The sequence below is a fragment of the Mobula birostris genome, chromosome 12, assembly GCF_030028105.1.
Source record: "Mobula birostris isolate sMobBir1 chromosome 12, sMobBir1.hap1, whole genome shotgun sequence".
Taxonomy (NCBI): Eukaryota; Metazoa; Chordata; class Chondrichthyes; order Myliobatiformes; family Myliobatidae; genus Mobula; species Mobula birostris.
Window position 1 is genome coordinate 95375934 of NC_092381.1, and position 20273 is coordinate 95396206.

Genomic DNA, 20273 nt, shown 5'->3' on the forward strand with positions numbered 1-20273 from the left:
AGTAACCGGAATCTCTGGAGCTGTAGGCCTCGAAATCCTCGGCTTTGTGTGTTGATGGGGAGAGGTCGATGGTGCTCGGGAGGCTGTATCAGAGAGGCTGCTCGGAAGCTCAGAGTTTTCGGACGGATGGACTCAGGGTCAGCTGTGGTCGGCTGCTTCCAAGGTATCAGCAAGTTGACGGTGCCTGGAGGTTTATGGCAGGGAGTTTCTCCCTTTTGCCACCGCTATGGGGACTCGGGAGTCGATCGACTTGGGGACTTTGAGGCTATTTTTTTACTGTGCCTATGGACTGTTCTTCATCAAATTATGGTATTGCTTTGCACTGCTGTAACCATCTGATATAATAGTGTTAGTCTTTGGTCTGTCTTGTTTTCTGTGCTATCATGCCAGAGAAACACTGTATCATTTCTTAATGTATGTATGCATTTCTAAATGACAATAAAAGAGGACTGAGTGTTCTCATAATCTAGAAAGTACTGTTTGGGCACATTCCCATGGGAATGAAAAGACAGGGAACAAAGTCAGTTGTCCACAGGTGAGCCAGAGGATTGGGGAAATGAAAACTTGTTCAAAAGGAGGCAGAAAGACAAGCCATGTCAGTTTAATATTGGTTGTGGAAAGCATTGATAGGATGGGGGAAAAAAAGAGGAAATGCAAGATTCATGTCATGAACAGAGGGAATGTTGTTGTCTGATACATATACCAGATGAATAATTCATAGAATTGGTAGGCTGGATTTGGTAAACTGGGAGTAGCCTTCCAATCAAGATAGCACCAGTGTACAACACTCCCTGGGTTGGCATCTTCCAGGTAGCCCGCAAAAACGTCTATTTTATTTCTTTTATGTCTGTTTTTCATCTTAAATGTGTTTCTGAGACTGTTAGTGACTGCAATTTACAGTTTGGAGATCGATTGAGTGAGCCAGCATTTTGCTGTCTTGGAGAAAATTCCAGGAAGCAAACGCGTAGTCGATTGGCCTCGATGCGAAGAAACTGAGAGACACGATGTTTGACTCCATTTTGCTGATTAAAGCTTCAAGGAAGGTTGAGACTGGAAAGCGAGTGAGAGTTCAACGTCAACAGCCTGCCTTGTCTGTGAGCGGCCTTTTGCTGTGTGGTTGGCTGTGGCAGACGAGTAGGCCTCTGCCTCATGTGGTGTCCCTTTCTTTGGATGAATGTCGGTGATGTCGGAGGATGTTTTGTGGTTCTGTGTTTATGGACTGGACTGTTGCGCTTATGGACTGTGGACTTTTTCAGACATGTTTTTATATTCTGTGCTTTTTCACCCGTTCCTTTCTGTATTGTGTGAGGGGAGGGGGTTTGGGGGGGTCAATGTTTTTGTTTTGTGTAGGGGGGGGAAGGGAGTTTGGGGATTGATGATCAGGATGCCATCATTTTTTGTACGGGGATTGGGTTTGATGTTTCTCTCTGAACAACTTTCATGTTCTTTCTTTGCTTCATGTCTATCTGGAAAAGACATATACAGATATATACTTTGATAATAAATGAATCTTTGACCCTTTGAAATGGAAAAGAAAATAAGATGAGCAATTAGAGAAGAGAATGGCAAATGATAAGGGGGAGAAAGAACTAAAATCTTCCTTAGACAGGAAAATTGTATCCAATGAGGAAAGCAGGGCTGATGTAGGACCAATAGGGTGGTCAAAGCAAAGAGGTGGAAAGCAGAGCTATAATATTTATTAAGTACTTTGTCTCAGTCTTCAGAAGAGGATGCTGCCAATATCTTTATTGAAGCAAGCTGTGGAGAAAGTGAACAAAGTAGAAAACTTTGAGAAGAAGCTATTACGAAACTGGCAATGCTTAAAATAAGTAATTTACTTGATCCAGATGGGATGTATATTTGATTGCTGAGGGAGTTTGCAGAATGACTTGTTACGATCTTTCAACCTTTCCAAGATACAGGTCAGGTGTCAAACTGAAGAATGGCAAATATGACACACTCAAGAAGTGATGTCAGGGCGTGCCTGGCAAATATAACCTCATCATTAATCATGGTGGGAAGTTATTAGAAATAATAATCAGGGAAATATTAATTAAAATTTGAAAAACTTGTAGTTAAATAAGGAGAGCGAGCACAGGTTTGATTGGATTTTTTAAGGTCACTGAGAATGTTCATGAAGGGAATGGTGCAGATATCACTTGTGTAGATTGCTAGAAGGTATTTGACAAAGTCCCAGATAAAACACTGCTTAGCAAATATGAGTCCCATAGCATAAAGAGGTATAAACAGCTTGGTTAAGAATAGAATACCTTTGGCCGAATGCAAAGAGCCATGGTAGATGGAAATGTCCAAATAGAGAATGTAAAGCTACAGTTCAAGAAAAGGAGTAATAAAAAACTGTAGATAAGTTAGCCTGACATAATTGTTGCATAAGCTCTGCAACTGGCCATCAGGGGTTATAGTGCACTTAGAAAGTCAGATATTAGATTTAATCATATATGATGAACAGATGAAGTTTGTCAACACTAATCGAGTTTTTGAAGTTTTAAAAGAACTAGTGGATATAATATATTTGAATTTTCAAAAACCATTTGATAAGGTGCCACAAATATTATTATGGAAAATAAAGCTCTGAGAAGGTCCCTTAAGAATGTGCATTTAAATAGACCAAAGATCATATCATACAAGATCTCCAATGATTCACTATCCTTGTTCCTCTGGCTCACTGAAACCCTTTAAAAAAAACACTTCCTTTAAAAAACTTGCTGGATTCACTGAAAAGTTTTTGTAATATTGTGTAACATTTCAAAACAAAAACAAAGAATTTGGAAGTGTGTTTGGGGTATTAATTAGGAAAATATCCAATAATTAAGAAAATGTGTCACTCAGGCACTACCGAAGTTTCAGAATACCAGACTATTGGGGATTACTGGTTCTGAGCAGGATACAGTGAAACTCCATTTAAACCAGTACTGTGTTTTTTCTGTTTTTTTTTTAATTAATACTCCAACACACTAGCGAGTTTCAAGAGAGCATGTGAAATAGAAAAAGGGATAGTTTCATGGGAGTACAAGAATCAGGACACATATGTGTTTAAAAGGAGCATGGGAACCAGTGGCTCTTGGTGATGTTTCTAGTAGTGGAAGAGTCTAGGACCAGAGGGCATTGATCAGAATAAAAGAACATCCCTTTAGAATAGAGATGGAGGGGAATTTCTTTAGCTAAATGGTGGTAAATATGTGGAATTTATTGCCACAGATGACTGTGGAGGCCAAGGCATTGGGTATATTTAAAGCGACAGTTGATAGCTTCTTGATTAGTAAGAGTCTAAAGTTATAGGGGGAAGACAGGAGAATAGGCTGAGAAGGAGAAATAAATCAACAATAGGGTCTGCAAGTGAGGAATGTCAGAACACTCTTGATGAGCTGAATGCCTTAATTCAGCTCCTATGTCTTATGGTCTTAAGAAAATGGAAATTAAGAATCTGGTGTCAGTGGGGAAAATGGAACAGGAATACTTGTGTCACTGGGAGAATGGGAACCAGAGCCTTGATGTTTTAAAGAAAATGGAGAAATCATCATTCAGTGAGCCATCGAAATTTCCTAACAGTTGGATAGTGAATTACACATCAAAGTTGCTGGTGAACGCAGCAGGCCAGGCAGCATCTGTAGGAAGAGGTGCAGTGGACGTTTCAGGCCGAGACCCTTCATCAGGACTAACTGAAGGAAGAGTGAGTAAGGGATTTGAAAGTTGGAGGGGGAGGGGGAGATCCAAAATGATAGGAGAAGACAGGAGGGGGAGGGATGGAGCCAAGAGCTGGACAGGTGATTGGCAAAAGGGGATACGAGAGGATCATGGGACAGGAGGTCCGGGAAGAAAGACAAGGGGGGGGGGACCCAGAGGATGGGCAAGAGGTATATTCAGAGGGACAGAGGGAGAAAAAGGAGAGTGAGAGAAAGAATGTGTGCATAAAAATAAGTAACAGATGGGGTACGAGGGGGAGGTGGGGCCTAGCGGAAGTTAGATAAGTCGATGTTCATGCCATCAGGTTGGAGGCTACCCAGACGGAATATAAGGTGTTGTTCCTCCAACCTGAGTGTGGCTTCATCTTTACAGTAGAGGAGGCCGTGGATAGACATGTCAGAATGGGAATGGGATGTGGAATTAAAATGTGTGGCCACTGGGAGATCCTCCTTTCTCTGGCGGACAGAGCGTAGATGTTCAGCAAAGCGGTCTCCCAGTCTGCGTCGGGTCTCGCCAATATATAAAAGGCCACATCGGGAGCACCGGGCGCAGTATATCACCCCAGTCGACTCACGGGTGAAGTGTTGCCTCACCTGGAAGAACCATCTGGGGCCCTGAAAGGTGGTAAGGGAGGAAGTGTAAGGGCATGTGTAGCACTTGTTCCGCTTACACGGATAAGTGCCAGGAGGGAGATCAGTGGGGAGGGATGGGGGGGACGAATGGACAAGGGAGTTGTGTAGGGAGCGATCCCTGCGGAATGCAGGGGGGGGGGAGGGAAAGATGTGCTTAGTGGTGGGATCCCGTTGGATAATAATATGTTGGACCCGGAGGCTGGTGGGGTGGTAGGTGAGGACCAGGGGAACCCTATTCCTAGAGGGGTGGCGGGAGGATGGAGTGAGAGCAGATGTACGTGAAATGGGGGAGATGTGTTTAAGAGCAGAGTTGATAGTGGAGGAAGGGAAGCCCCTTTCTTTAAGAAATGAAGACATCTCCCTCGTCCTAGAATGAAAAGCCTCATCCTGAGAGCAGATGCGGCGGAGACGGAGGAATTGCGAGAAGGGGATGGCGTTTTTGCAAGAGACAGGGTGAGAAGAGGACTATTCTGCTATTTTACTGAGGGAATTTCAGAGATGAAAAAGTTTAGCTATCTCAGGACTTTAACAGCTGTCAGATTGGCAGCCAAAAGCAGATTTCAGGTAAGTCAAAGATCAGAACTAGATAAAAACTAGTTATGTCAAGGGCTAAGAGATGATTACAGGAAAAATAGAAGAGAAGGATCGTGCAGGGATTTGAAAATTGTGTAGTGTAACCAGGAGCTAATGTAATTCACTAAGCACAGTTGCAATAAGTTAAGACACAAGTAAGAATGTTTCACAAGAATTCAAGAAAATAGGAACAGAAGTCGGCCTTCCTGTGAAAGACAGAATCATATACAGTGGCATGCAAAAGTTTGGGCACCCCGGTCAAAACTTCTGTTACTGTGAATAGTTAAGTGAGTAGAAGATGAACTGATCTCCAAAAGTCATGAAGTTAAAGATGAAACATCTTTTTCAACATTTCAAGCAAAATTACTGTATTATTTTTGTCTTGTACAATTTTAGAGTGAAAAAAAGGAAAGGAGCACTATGCAAAAGTTTGGGCACCTCAAGAGATTTGAGCTCTCAGATAACTTTTACCAAGGTCTCAGACCTTAATTAGCTTGTTAGGGCTATGGCTTGTTCACAGTCATCGTTAGGAAAGGCCAGGTGATGCAAATTTCAAAGCTTTATAAATACCCTGACTCCTCAAACCTTGTCCCAACAATCAGCAGCTATGGGCTCCTCTAAGCAGCTGCCTAGCACTCTGAAAATTAAAATAAATGATGCCCGCAAAGCAGGAGAAAGCTATAAGAAGATAGCAAAGCGCTTTCAGGTAGCCGTTTCCTCAGTTCGTAATGTAATTAAGAAATGACAGTTAACAGGAACGGGGGTAGTCAAGTTGAGGTCTGGAAGACCAAGAAAACTTTCCGAGAGAACTGCTCGTAGGATTGCTAGAAAGGCAAATCAAAACCCCTGTTTGACGTGGTGGTGCACTATTCTACTGTGCAGCGACACCTGCACAAATATGACCTTCATGGAAGAGTCATGAGAAGAAAACCTTTCCTGCGTCCTCACCAAAAAATTCAGCATCAGAAGTTTGCAAAGGAACATCTAAACAAGCTTGATGCATTTTGGAAACAAGTCCTGTGGACTGATGAAGTTAAAATAGAACTTTTTGGCCGCAATGAGCAATGGTATGCTTTGAGAAAAATGGGTGCAGAATTTCATGAAAAGAACACCTCTCCAATTGTTAAGCACAGGGGTGGATTGATCATGCTTTGGCTTCTGTTGCAGCCAGTGGCACGGGGAACATTTCACTGGTAGAGGGAAGAATGATTTCAATTAAATACCAGCAAATTCTGGAAGCAAACATCACACCGTTTGTAGAAAAGCTGAAAATGAAAAGAGGATGGCTTCTACAACAGGATAATGATCCAAACACACCTCAAAATCCACAATGGACTACCTCAAGAGGCACAGGCTGAAGGTTTTGCCATGGTCCTCAGTTCCCCGACCTAAACATCATCGAAAATCTGTAGATAGACCTCAAAAGAGCAGTGCATGCAAGACGGCCCAAGAATCTCACAGAACTAGAAGCCTTTTGCAAGGAAGAAAGGGCGAAAATCCCACAAACAAGAATTGAAAGACTCTTAGCTGACTACAGAAAGCGCTTACAAGCTGTGATACTTGCCAAAGGGGCTTTTACTAAGTACTGACCATGCGGGGTGCCCAAACTTTTGCTTCGGGCCCTTTTCCTTTTTTGTTATTTTGAAACTAAAAGGTGGAAATAAAAGAGTAATCTTGCTTGAAATAGTAAAGAAATGTGTCATCTTTAACTTTATGCCTTTTGGAAATCAGGTCATCTTTTACCTGCTTAGCTATTCACAGTAACAGAAATTTTGACTGGGGTGCCCAAACTTTTACATGCCACTGTAAATGTGGAAACGCTATAGAACAATAGAAAGCCATCAGCTGATCCTATCTGTGCTGAAGCCGAACCAAAGAAGCTCACTTGCTCCACACCCACACCCCCTAACCCTTTGCTATAAATGTTCTTCCAGTTCTCTCCTGGAGACCGCAGTGGAATCTGCCTCCACCTTATTTGCAGACTGCATTCTAGATTCTCTTTACATTTATGTTGTATCTGTGACCACTATTCACTCTGTCCAAACCCCTCCACTTTATATCCTTCTGTTGGATTTTCCTTCAGCTATCTACAATGAAAATTGTCCCAGCCCATTCACCATGTCCTTGGACCTGTAGTCCTTTATCCCACAGACTGTTTTTGCAAATTTCTTGTGTACCCTCTATAATGCCTTTGTATTCTTCTTATTATGCTCTGTCCTCCTTCCTCTAATGAATAGTCAACAGTGGCATTTGTCAATCTTAGAATATGGATGTTATCACATCATGTTATTTAACCTGGCTTGGAATTTTGCATTTTAAAGCTGTTGTGACACCTTTTGGACTTTTTATAATAAACACAAGAAATTCTGCAGATGCTGGAAATTCAAAGCAACACACACAAAATGCTGGAAGAACTCAGCAAGTTGGGGAGCATCCATGGAAATAAACACACAGTCGATGCTTCGGGGCCCAACTGTTCAGTTATTTATCAGCCGCGTTTGCCAATAGATGTGTTTTGCTAGTAGATGTGAGTGCCACTGGGTGATAGATGTTAAGGCAGCTCACCCAGCTCTTCTTGGGCTCTGGTATGATTGTCGTGCTTCTAAACAGATCCTTTACTCATAGATGAAGGAAGGTCAGCAAGCCCCTGCTAGACAGAGGAAACACTTCAAAGATTACCTCAAAATCAGCGTGAAGAAATTCAACGTTACATCCAAAAACTGAGAAAGCACTGCAGTCAATAGAATCAGATTTAATATCACTGGCATATATCGTGAAATTTGTTAACTTTACAGCAGTATTTTGAAATACATGATAGATAAATAAATATAGAGAAAAAAATCTGAGTTACATTAAGTGTGTCTATTTAGAAATCCGATGGCAGAGGGAAAGAAGGTACACTTGGAGGAAATCTGTCCAAGAGGGAGCTGTATGAGAGCGATCTCATGTATGGCAGCCCCAAAAGGAGAGACTGAACAAGCAAAAGACCCAAATATGAATAACAGCCACCTGAGGACCCACCACTAGACAGGCTGTTAGGAGGACATCATACTTGACTGAAGTGGTTGCACTACTACTACTATCATTGACTACTTCCATGTAAAAGCAGTTTCAACAAGATGTTTTTATTTGCTTGATAACACGGTGAAAATTTTGATCTCACAGGAGGATAATCTTAACTTTTTGTTTAAAAGATGTCTTTTAAAATAGCTAATTGCTATTATTCATGGTATATTATTTTAAATGTATTTTTATTAATTGTGCTTTATTTTAGGTACAGCAGGTCTTATGTGGTGGAAGGGGAACCATACGCTGGTTATGACAGACACAATGCTGAAATATCTGCTTTTCATCTGGATCGGTACTGTACTGCAAGTTTTGAACTATATATTTTTTTCAAGTGATTGTGCTTCTTGATATTTTGAATTATGTTACTCGCTATTTTTGAATGTTTGTTTACTATTGTGAATGTTTTTCACCTTGCCTCCAGAGGAATGCTGTCTTGTTCAGCTGTATCTATGTATGGTATGAATGATAATTAAACTTTATTTGATTTTGGAGCAACGGATGGTACATGAGTTTATTTAAGCGTTTGCATTCAGTTGAGATCAATATTCGTATTCTTAAAATGTTTAAATTGATTTTATTTTTAATTGCAGCCAGACTAGTATACATAGTTTTGCATGTTGTTTTTAGTTTATCCTTTTATCAGCTATGTAGGTAACATATAGGTATGTGCCCTGATCTTTGACCCATCTGCTACATGAAATATCCTCCTCCCATTAACTCATTCGTGGCTTCTCAAAATTTTATATAGCTGAATTAAATCGTCACTCTTCCTCTACCAAAGAACCATCCTGTTTTATCTGACCTGTCCTCATAAAATATTCCAGACCTGACAACTTCTTGTAAATCTCCTTCCGTTTCCTTCAGTAGAATCACATGTGACCAGAACTTTATGCTGTACTCAAACTGTGATTTATAAATATTATATACATTCTAGAAGAACCTTTCTACTCTTGCAATCTATACCATAGCTAAGAAAGACTATCCCATGTGCTTTTTTTAGTCACCATATCTAACTGTCCTAACTATAAGATTCTTTGGAGATGTGCCATTAAATGGACTGATCCTCCAGATCCCTTATTTATCATTGCGTCTCATAAAAAGTAGTTTCTCATATTTCTGTGGATTAAGTTCTACTTTCCCTTTTTTTTATTGCCCAACTAATCCACCCATCCATATTTCTCAAACTTTCCTGTTCACCGTGAACGACATTAACAGTTTTGGTATTCTTTACAAAATTTCATTATTGTGCATTCTGCATTTAAGCTTCCATTATTAATATAACACTGAGATTGGAGCCAATATTGACAATAGGATGCAGAGAGAGAAGGTAGAAGTTTGTTTTTTTTATGAATGGATGCCTGTGACCAGTGGTGTTCCACAGGGACTGGTGCTGGGACCCTTGCTCTTTGTAAAATACTGTATATTGTGGATGTAGGAGGCACGTTCAGTAAGTTTGCATGTGATGCAAAGATTGGTGCAGATCTTGAGACTCTGGGTTGGTGAAGTGGGAGGAGTTTAATTCTGAAAAATGTGGCCTCATACGCTTTAGAAATACTAATGTACCTCACTATTGCTTATTTATTTACCACAATCCAGAAAAGATGTGGTAGTACTGGCGAGGGTACACAGGAAATTCGTCATTATATAGTATTTTCTGGGATAGAGTGTTTCATTTCTATATTGTGGCATTTGAATTCTTCCAGACACTCACATTCCATTACTATATTAATATGAGACTGGAGAGGCTAGATCTGGAGTGGAGGAGATTAAGAGGCGTCATGCTAGAGATATATAAAATTACAAAGGATTTAATGTTCCAAAGTTTAAAGTAAATATATTAGCAAAGTGCATGTATGTCACCATATACAACTGTGAGTCTCATTTTTTTGCAGACATTCACAGTAAATACAAGAAGCTCAATAGGATTAATGAAAGACTGCTCCCAGCAGGACAACCAATATGTGAAAGACAACAAAATGTGCAAATGCAAAAATAAATAAATAAATAAATAAACAAACAAACAAACAAGCAATAAATATGGAGGACATGAGATGAAGAGTCCTTAAAAGTGAGTCCATAGGTTATGGGAACAGTTCAGTGATGGGGAGAATGAGGTTATCCCCTCTGGTTCAAGAGCATGATGGCTGAGGGGTTATAACTGTTCCTGAACCTGGTGCTGTAGGTCCTGAGGCTCTTGTATCTTCTTCTTCATGGCAGCAGCAAGAAGAGAGCAGGACCTGGATGGTGAGGGTCCTTGATGATGGATGCTACTTTCCTGCAACAGCGCTCTGTATGGATGTACTTGATGGTAGACAGGACTTTAGCCATGATGAACTGGGCCTATCTGCCACTTTCATAGGCTTTTTTGATCAAAGGCATTGGTGTTTCTGTACCAGGCTGTGATGCAACCAGTCAATATACTCTCCATCATATATCTATAGAAGTTTGTCGAAGTTTTAGATGTGAAGCCGAATCTTCGTAAACCTTTAAAGAAGTAGAGGCGCTGCTGTGCTTTCTTCAGAATTGTACTTGTGCTGGATCCAGGACAAAGCCTCTGAAATGATAACGCCAAGAAATTTAAAGTTTCTGCCCCTCTCCACCTCTGATTCCCCCGGTGCGAATTGGCTCATGGGCCTCCAGTTTCTTTCTCCTGAAGTCAATAATCAGCTCTTTGGTCTTACTAACACTTGTAGGAAGATTTAGAGGGGTCCGAGGGGGATCATTTTCTTCCAGAGAGTGCCAAGTACCTGGAATGCACTGCCAGAGAGTGTGGTGGAAGCAGAGATGTTGGCAGCATTCAAGAAATATCTAGATAACCACCTTAATTATCTAAGCAGAGAAAGCTACAGCCTGGTGCTGGAAAGACAAATAATATAGATGGGTGCCCACTGGTTGGCATGGATGTGGCAGGCAAAATGACATGTTACTGTGCTGTATGACTCTTAAAAGTAATGAGTATTGAATCTTGTGTTATCCCATTGTTAATCAGAATCAGGTTTAATATCACTGGCATATGTCGTGAAATTTGTTGCCTTTGCTGTAGCAGTACAATGCAATGCATAATTATAGAAAAACATGAATTACAGTAAATAAACAGTATATATTTTTAAAATTAAATTAAATAATTAGTATAAAAATAAAAACTAGCGAGGTAGTGTTCATGGGTTCAATGTCCATTCAAAAATCATTTGGCATAGGGGAAGAAGCTGTTCCTGGATTGCTGTGTGCATTCAGGCTATTCACAAAACACAAATCAACATGAGGGAGGGGGCATCACGTGATGACGTGGGATTGAGCGTGTAAATCCAGCTCTCCCGTAAAAAAAATCAGCAAAGTACCATTTAAACAAAGTAAAGTTAATAAATACTTTCCGAAAACTACTCATAAACTTCGTAAGACTACTCTATGATATGCCTCGTGAACCGCAACAGAAGAAGTCTGTTGTTGTGAAGTCGCCGCGAGATGGGAAGAAAAAAGGGCCTACTGCTGCGATGGAGCCTCGGATTCAGGTTGGATTTCCTTCGGAGGAGACACATTTTATCTCTGGTATAGAAGAACAGGGAACAATGGCGGCGGTAACGGTCTCTCGGAAGAAGATGCCGGAATTGCGCATGCGCAAATTGACACAATTTAAACTACAAGAACCGACGGCCACTGCAACTGAAAGTGACTCAGAGTCAAAATTGGATATCGCAGAGAATACAGATGAAGAAGAGGAGGAAGAACTGGAAGAGACTGGAAGTAAAGGAGACGACGGAGACAAGAGAGGCTTTATTGCAATTAACGGCTGAACTAAGAAAATTAAGAACAGAACTTAGAGACGCGAAGATGTGCTATGATAAAGCTATGAAAAGACAGGATAAAATGGATAAGAAACTTCAGAAGATGGAAAGAACAATGGAGCATATTAACGATAGAGTGGAAAAAACAGAAAATAATGTGCTTGTCTGGAACACGGAAAGAAATCGACTCTTGGAGAAAGTGGACGTGTTGGAAAATTTTAGTAGACGTAATAACATTAAAATTGTTGGTCTTAAAGGAGGTATAGAGGGAGATAATCCAATAGAATTTTTTCAAAGATGGATCCCAAAAACCTTGCAAATGAAAGAGGAAGACCGATCAATTGAAATTGAGCGGGTACATAGAGCTCTAAGACCAAAACCACAAGATGACCAATATCCACGATCAATTTTAATAAAATTCTTAAGATTTCAAGACAAAGAAAGGATTCTACAGGTGGCTGCCCAAGCTGCCAAGAAAAGAAAAGGACCACTGATGATAGAAGGGAAGAAAATTTTTTTCTACCCTGACATAAGTTATGAACTTTTGAAAAGAAGGAAGAAGTTTAATCCAGTGAAAAAAGCCCTATGGGATCAAGGTTATCAATTTATATTGCGTTATCCTGCAACCTTGAAGATTTTTTTGCCTGGTGGAGAAAAAAGATTTTTTGACGACTACCGGAAAGCGGAGGAGTTTGTGCGAGATTCTTTGAATATTCACCAGATACAAGACCAAACTTAGGGGAGCGAGATGGATTGAAGATGAAGACTGGATCAAGGATTAGGCCTGTTGAATTTTTAGGCAGATGAATATATAAATATATTATTATATGAGGGAGGGGAAGAAAGGTTAAAATTTGAGGAATATTGGCTGGGAATAATAACATTAATTTTTTTCTATATATATATAATTTTTTGTTATGGGGGAGCTGGAAGAAACATTGACCAATCGCTACGTTATTTATGTGTGCAAGCATGGCAATAGCCACGACCCGCACAATGGAGGGGGGTAGTGTTGTGTATCTTTTCATTCACAACATTAGTGGGGGGGGTATTTTGTTTTTTCTTTTTTTGTATCTTATCTATCTTTTTTTTTCTTTTTGCCTGGATGGTTGGGAGGGAAACACATAGCAACATGGTGAAGTTCAAAGAGATTCCCCAGGGAACTATGAGAGTTGAGAAGCTAAGTAATGTTTTAGATTTTAAAAGATAAATATGTAACAGTTTTGAATATTTGGAGCCCTTATTTATAGCTCCGATGATGAAGATCTTGGTTCTTTGGGGGAAAGTAACAAATATATATTAAATTTATTTTTATCCCATGGAGAACGTGCAAACCTTCCAATATTCAGGCGTTTTTTTTTTCTTTTTTTCTTTTCTTTTTAGGTAGGAGTTTATATCGGGGGGAGGGTAGATATTATTTTCTCATGTATCACTTTGAAAACTCAATAAAAATTATATTAAAAAAAACATGAGGGAATGTCAAAAAGCTAGCTAAAATCAATGTGGATTACATCAAATACAATGCTTTCATCTGGCATCTTTGTCACTTCCTCAAATAATCCTGTCGTTATTCTGATTTCATTGTTCATATTGACTCTTCCAGCACCTTTGCAATTGAAGTACTAATATACTGTAACTGTGATTTCCTGTAGCGCTGGTGATAGAAATGTTACTAATGGACAACACAATCCTGCAGTCATTTTTATTGCTCAGGAACTTAATGCTAAATTTTATTGCATTGTTTTCATTAATTTAATGTACTTAAAAGGCAAAGTATTCTGAAAGTGCACAATAAATCAGTCGGCATATTTTCATTTTGAATGTTTATAATTCTTTATTAGAAGCGAGAAAAGAGAAAGCCAAAGAACTTCATTATTAGACTGTACTGTATAGCCTACATTATAATAAGGGACTACTTTATGTTTTAGTAACACGTCGTTGCATGCGCTATTAGGCACGTATGGATCTGTATGTGTGCCAAAGTTTGGACTCTACCAGTAAAGAACCATGAAACTTAGTTCCTGTCTCTAGCGTTTTTATTAATAACTTAGTTGTGTAAACAGACCACATACACAACAAATTGGCGACGAGAATTATGAACCTACATCTTATCAGAACAGTCGGAGGAGAAGAGAGAGAAGGGAGATGAAAAGGAGCGACATTCACATCTAGATGGAGTGCGCTCGTTGCGCTAGCAAAAAAGACACTTGAGTCAAGTGGAACATGCAGTGACTGCAAGGAGCAAGCTAAAAAGAAAACAAGGGAAAACGGGACTAAATTAACATAAAAAAGATGGCGATGATTGGAACCATTACAGCATTTGATAGTGGCATTGAAAACTGGGTAACTTATATTGAAAGAGTGGAGTTATATTGTGATGCTAACAGTGTTAATGATGAAAAGAAAGTCAGTGTCTTACTCAGTGTTCAGTCAGTCAGTGGGTGTCGTCCCGAATCCGGGGTTTGGTGGCTATGCACCTCCATCTTCTTCAAAAGGAATAGGAACACTTCAGGGCATGAAGGCAAAGATTGAGATTGAGGAAAATTTCACAAAGCCAGACCAGTGCTATATGCAATCCATCCTACAGTAGAGGCAGAGCTGAAAAATCTGGAGCAGACTGGGGTCCTGTCAAAGGTGGATTGGAGTGAATGGGCCACGCCTATTGTTCCAGTGATGAAGAAAACCTCCAGCGCAAAACCAGGAAAACCAAGCAAGGTGCGCATATGTGGAGACTTTAAAGTAACTGTTAACCCAGTTCTCCGCACAGTACAGTATCCCCTACCTTGTATTGAGGACATCTTTGCTTCCCTGTCAGGAGGGAATCGATTCACAAAAATTGATTTGGCCCAGGCTTATCTCCAAATGGAAATCGATGAAGCATCCAAGGAATACCTGACAATAAATACAGACAAAGGACTTTACCAGTACAACAGGTAGGTGTTTGGGATAGCATCAGCTCCTGCAATCTGGCAAAGGACAATGGACCAGGTCCTGCAGGGGATTTCAGGGACTCAGTGTTACCTGGATGACATCATTGTCACTGGCAAAGATGACAACGAACATCTTTCTAACCTTAAACAAGTGCTCACCAGGTGATGAGAATATGGGCTCAGAGCTAATGGACAGAAATGTGAGTTTTTCAAAAAGGAAATTTCATACTGTGGGCACGTGATCAACAAGGATGGCTTACACATGTCTCAAGACAAGATAAAAGCGGTGCTTAAGGCACCACCACCTGAAAATGTGTCTCAGCTGAGGGCATATCTTGGACTAGTGAACTATTACCACAAGTTCTTGCCTAATCTATCCACAGTCCCACACCCACTAAATGCACTATTACAGGCAGGGACACAATAGAAGTGGGCTGAGAGCCGTGAGAAAGCGTTTCAAGAAACTAAAGGACTCATAACTTCAGAAGGGGTGCTCGCTCACTCTGACCCCTCCTTACCAATCCGACTGGCTTGTGATGCCTCACCCGATGGCATAGGAGCTATGTTATCGCACAAGTTTCCAGATGGCTCAGAAAGACCAATAGCCTTTGCCTCAAGAACGCTAACTTCAGCTGAATGCAACTACGCACAGATTGACAGAGAAGCCCTAAGCCTCGTGTGGGAAGTCAAGAAATTCAGTCACTACCTGTATGGTCAAAAGTTTACCCTGTTGACTGACCATTAGCCTCTCGTGTCAATCTTCAACCCAAGAAAAGGCGTTCCAGTGATGACAGCACAAAACTCTGCAGTGATGGTCTCTTAGGAGGTCACACGTATGACATTGAACACAAGGGGACCAAGTAATATGGCAACGCAGATGGCTTGTCACGTTTACCACTGCCGACTTCAGAGATAGCTTGTTCGTCCATCATTGACGTCGATGAGGACCTCGACACCATTATGATGGTGTCGAGACTAGTGCGTGATTTGGATTTAAGTGAGGGAGAGTTGCGCAGCGTCAGCCTCACTCTCTCTTCCCAATTCCCATCTGGATCCAGTGGCAAGACAGAGTCTAGACGGCTGGAGATGGGACTAGGCGCAGTGGATGACCAGGACGTCTTCTGTGTCTTGTCCTGCTTTACACGTTCCACGACGCTTGCAGAGACCACCTTCTTGACCGTTGGACCTTCCATTGGTCTTGTCCGCTCAATCTGCCGGAGTCTGTCTTCACATGCTGGGACAGACAACTCCCTATCTCACCGAGGGTTTGAGACCCGTTGGCTACCCTCACCTGGTTTAACCGGCTTGTCGAAGCTGTTGCCCGGGGTGTGGCCGCTGTCGCATGCAAACAGCTACGGGGAGCCACAGGTGAGAGCTGAGTGCCAGGTGGGGACCAAAGGTGGACTAACCACCTTGGGGTGTATGGGGTGTCAGGAAGGGGTAGCACCTCTGGTGGGGGAACATGTCGCGTCCTTCAGAGATAACTACACAAATGAATTCAGCAGAGGTCTTTCACACAACAATAGTTGAACAATTACCAGTGACAAACAGCCTCATTGAAAGAGAAACTCACAATGACCCTATGTTTTCAAAAGTGTATGACATCACAGTAAAGGGATGGCCAGCGCGTGGTAACGCACTGTTTCCAGCCTTCTCAGTGAGGAAGGAGCAGTTGTCAGTGTGTCGGGGAACATTAATGTGTGGTTCACGAGTTGTGCACTCCCAAGCTATGCACCAGGGTGCTGGAGAAACAACACGAGGGGCACCTGGGTACTGTGAAAATGAAAAGTCTTGCCCGTGCCTATGTGTGGTGGTCAGGAATCGATAAACAGATTGAGGACTTGACCAAGAACTGCTCTGGATGTCAAAAGATCCAGAACACATCACCACAAGCCCCTCTCCATCCATGGAATGGCCCTCATCACCATGGCAACGGATGCGCATCGACTTTACTGGATCATTCATGGACTCTATCTTTTTAATCGCCGTTGATGCACATTCCAAATGGCCAGAGGTCATCAAAATGAAGACAACCACATCAGAAAAGACCATTACAGTTCTGAGGGCCATGTTCAGGAGGAGTGGCATACCAGAACAAATCTGCACAGACAATGGATGACAATTTTTCTCTGAAGAATTCCAAAGTTTTGTGAAGAACAATGGAGTCAAGCACTTTACATCTGCCCCTTACCATCCATCCACAAGTGGCTTGGCAGAAAGATTTGTGCAGACATTCAAGAAAGCCATCAAGGCAATGGATAGTGAAAATCAACCACTGCAACACAAGGTAGACAACTTCCTCCTTGCCTATTATAATGCAGTACGTGCAACCACTAATCAGACTCCAGCAATGGTATTTCTGAACAGGAACCTGAGGTCCCGCATGGATCTTCTCAAACCAGATGTATGGCGTGATGTGAAGAGCAGACAGTTCAAACACTTGAATGCTAAGTCAACACGGAGCTTCAGTGTGGGACAGTCAGTTCTTGTGTGTGATTACTGGATTAAAAAGTGGCAGCCAGGTACAATTTCCACCGTAGACGGGCCACTGATGTATACAGTGGAGGTGGGAGAGAACGTATAGAGACATCATGTGGACCAAAACCTGGATGCTCAGGTGAAAAACACAACACCTTGCCCAGACTCTCCCCGACATAGAAGCAAACACTCCTGATGTGACCACATCAGCCTCATCTACAGATAAGCCTGTCATTAGTGCTGATGACCCACCTGATGTACCTGTGGAGACTCATTCCCCAAAGCAAACGTTTCAGGACAGACGTTACCCGGAGAGGCAGAGAAGACCTCCCCAGAGACTTGAGTTATAAATGGGTCTTAGACCAAAAGTAAAAAGTGAAAAAAAGGCTTGTTATAATTTGATATTACGAAGTTACTTTGTTATAATTTGTAAACAAATGGTAGGCGTTTCTATGTTATGGGTAACACACATCAAAGTTGCTGGTGAACGCAGCAGGCCAGGCAGCATCTGTAGGAAGAGGTGCAGTGGACGTTTCAGGCCGAGACCCTTCATCAGGACTAACTGAAGGAAGAGTGAGTAAGGGATTTGAAAGTTGGAGGGGGAGATCCAAAATGATAGGAGAAGACAGGAGGGGGAGGGATGGAGCCAAGAGCTGGACAGGTGATTGGCAAAAGGGGATACGAGAGGATCATGGGACAGGAGGTCCGGGAAGAAAGACAAGGGGTGGGGGGACCCAGAGGATGGGCAAGAGGTATATTCAGAGGGACAGAGGGAGAAAAAGGAGAGTGAGAGAAAGAATGTGTGCATAAAAATAAGTAACAGATGGGGTACGAGGGGGAGGTGGGGCCTAGCGGAAGTTAGATAAGTCGATGTTCATGACATCAGGTTGGAGGCTACCCAGACGGAATATAAGGTGTTGTTCCTCCAACCTGAGTGTGGCTTCATCTTTACAGTAGAGGAGGCCGTGGATAGACATGTCAGAATGGGAATGGGATGTGGAATTAAAATGTGTGGCCACTGGGAGATCCTGCTTTCTCTGGCGGACAGAGCATAGATGTTCAGCAAAGCGGTCTCCCAGTCTGCGTCGGGTCTCGCCAATATATAAAAGGCCACATCGGGAGCACCGGGCGCAGTATATCACCCCAGTCGACTCACAGGTGAAGTGTTGCCTCACCTGGAAGGACTGTTTGGGGCCCTGAATGGTGGTAAGGGAGGAAGTGTAAGGGCATGTGTAGCACTTGTTCCGCTTACACGGATAAGTGCCAGGAGGGAGATCAGTGGGGAGGGATGGGGGGGACGAATGGACAAGGGAGTTGTGCAGGGATCGCTCCCTACACAACTCCCTTGTCCCCTCTCTCCTTTTTCTCCCTCTGTACCTCTGAATATACCTCTTGCCCATCCTCTGGGTTTCCCCCTCCCCTTGTCTTTCTTCCCGGACCTCCTGTCCCATGATCCTCTCGTATCCCCTTTTGCCTATCACCTGTCCAGCTCTTGGCTCCATCTCTCCCCCTCCTGTCTTCTCCTATCATTTTGGATCTCCCCCTCCCCCTCCAACTTTCAAATCTCTTACTCACTCTTCCTTCAGTTAGTCCTGACGAAGGGTCTCGGCCTGAAACGTCGACTGCACCTCTTCCTACAGATGCTGCCCGGCCTGCTGCGTTCACCAGCAACTTTGATGTGTGTTGCTTGAATTTCCAGCATCTGCAGAATTCCTGTTGTATGTTGTGGGTAAACATATTTGTTTAGCTTAGTGTCCCAGTAAAAAAAAAGTTGATACACTATTAAAATAAAAGGGGAGGAGTGTACCATATAGCCTACATTATAAAAAGGGAATACTTTATGTTTTAGTAACACGTCATTTCATGCGCTATTAGGCGCGTATGGCTCTGTATGTGTGTGTCAGTTTGGACTCTACCAGTAAAGAACCATGAAACTTAAGTTCCCTTCTCCAGCATTTTATTAATAACTTATTGTGTAAACAGGCCACATACGCAATATAGACCAGTGGTCTCCAACCATGCAAAGCATGGAAATGATATGATTTGGCAATATGAGTCAGCTGCACCTTTCCTCATTCCCTGTCACGCCCACTGTTGAACTTGAACGCACGCGAGGTCATTACGCACGTGTCACTCATGTCAGCACGGGAAGAAAAGCAACTCCTCGAGCTTGGAAATGAGGGCGGGCTGAGAAGTATGTTTGACATAATATCTCTGCCAGCATTCTGGATCAAAGTCAAGGCTAAATATCCTGAGATGGCCACAAAACCACTGAAAACGTTGCTTCCATTTCCAGTGAATGCAACGAAAACTAAATTGTGGAATAGACTGGACATAAGGAACCCCCTTCGAGTATCACTGTCTCCCATCACCCCTCGATGGGACCATCTTGTTGCAGGGAAACAAGCCCAGGGCTCCCACTGATTCAGCGATATTGGTGTGTTGCAATGATTTTATATGTTCATACGAGGAAAATATGCACTGTGTTTAATATCCAAACGTTACTTAAAATGTTATAATGCTATTGAGTTATAAGTGACTTATAATTGACTTATCACTATATTCAGGTGAGGAAAATATGTGCTGTGTGTTTAATATTAAATTTGTTAGATAAACCCTTTTAGAAACGAATTTGAGTGTATTAGCCACTTATAAGTGACTTATAGTTGATTTATTACCCATATTCTGGTCGTGATTAACACCCTCTCCCCAGGGTTGCCAACTATCCTGTATTAGCCAGAACATCCCGTATATTGGGCTCATATACTCGGCGGGAGGAGAGAGAAGCAGCGTGCCATGCATGTGCAGCCCTCCGGTGAAAAATGATATCGTATCCGTTAAATAGGGGCCGTGGACAATTCTGATTTGATGGAGATGGACGTGAAAGCACAGAGGAACATCTGGAAAAATTTCTGAAACGCTTGTTCGCTGCTGTCGTTACTGCGCAGTCGGGAATCCTTCAGAGGGAAGGCCTCAAAATCCCCAGCTTTGCCTGCTGTTGGCGATTGAGATGGAGGTCGAATTGTTTGGATAGAGATGGCGCTCAGTACTCGGTGTTGGAGAGCTGATCAGAGCTCGAAGTTTTCAGATGACTCAGAGTTGGA

At 42.1% G+C, this 20273-nt stretch overlaps 1 protein-coding gene across 4 annotated transcripts in view; it reads left to right on the forward strand.

Moving 5' to 3' along the window:
* fam20b (FAM20B glycosaminoglycan xylosylkinase) overlaps positions 1 to 20273 on the forward strand; it is a 109855-nt gene that overhangs the window by 37558 nt on the left and 52024 nt on the right. For all 4 annotated transcript variants that reach the window (XM_072274326.1, XM_072274327.1, XM_072274329.1 and 1 more), the window contains exon 3: positions 8185 to 8271. In XM_072274326.1, the coding sequence (XP_072130427.1) occupies positions 8185 to 8271 (87 nt within the window). The remainder of the gene's footprint in view (positions 1 to 8184; positions 8272 to 20273) is intronic.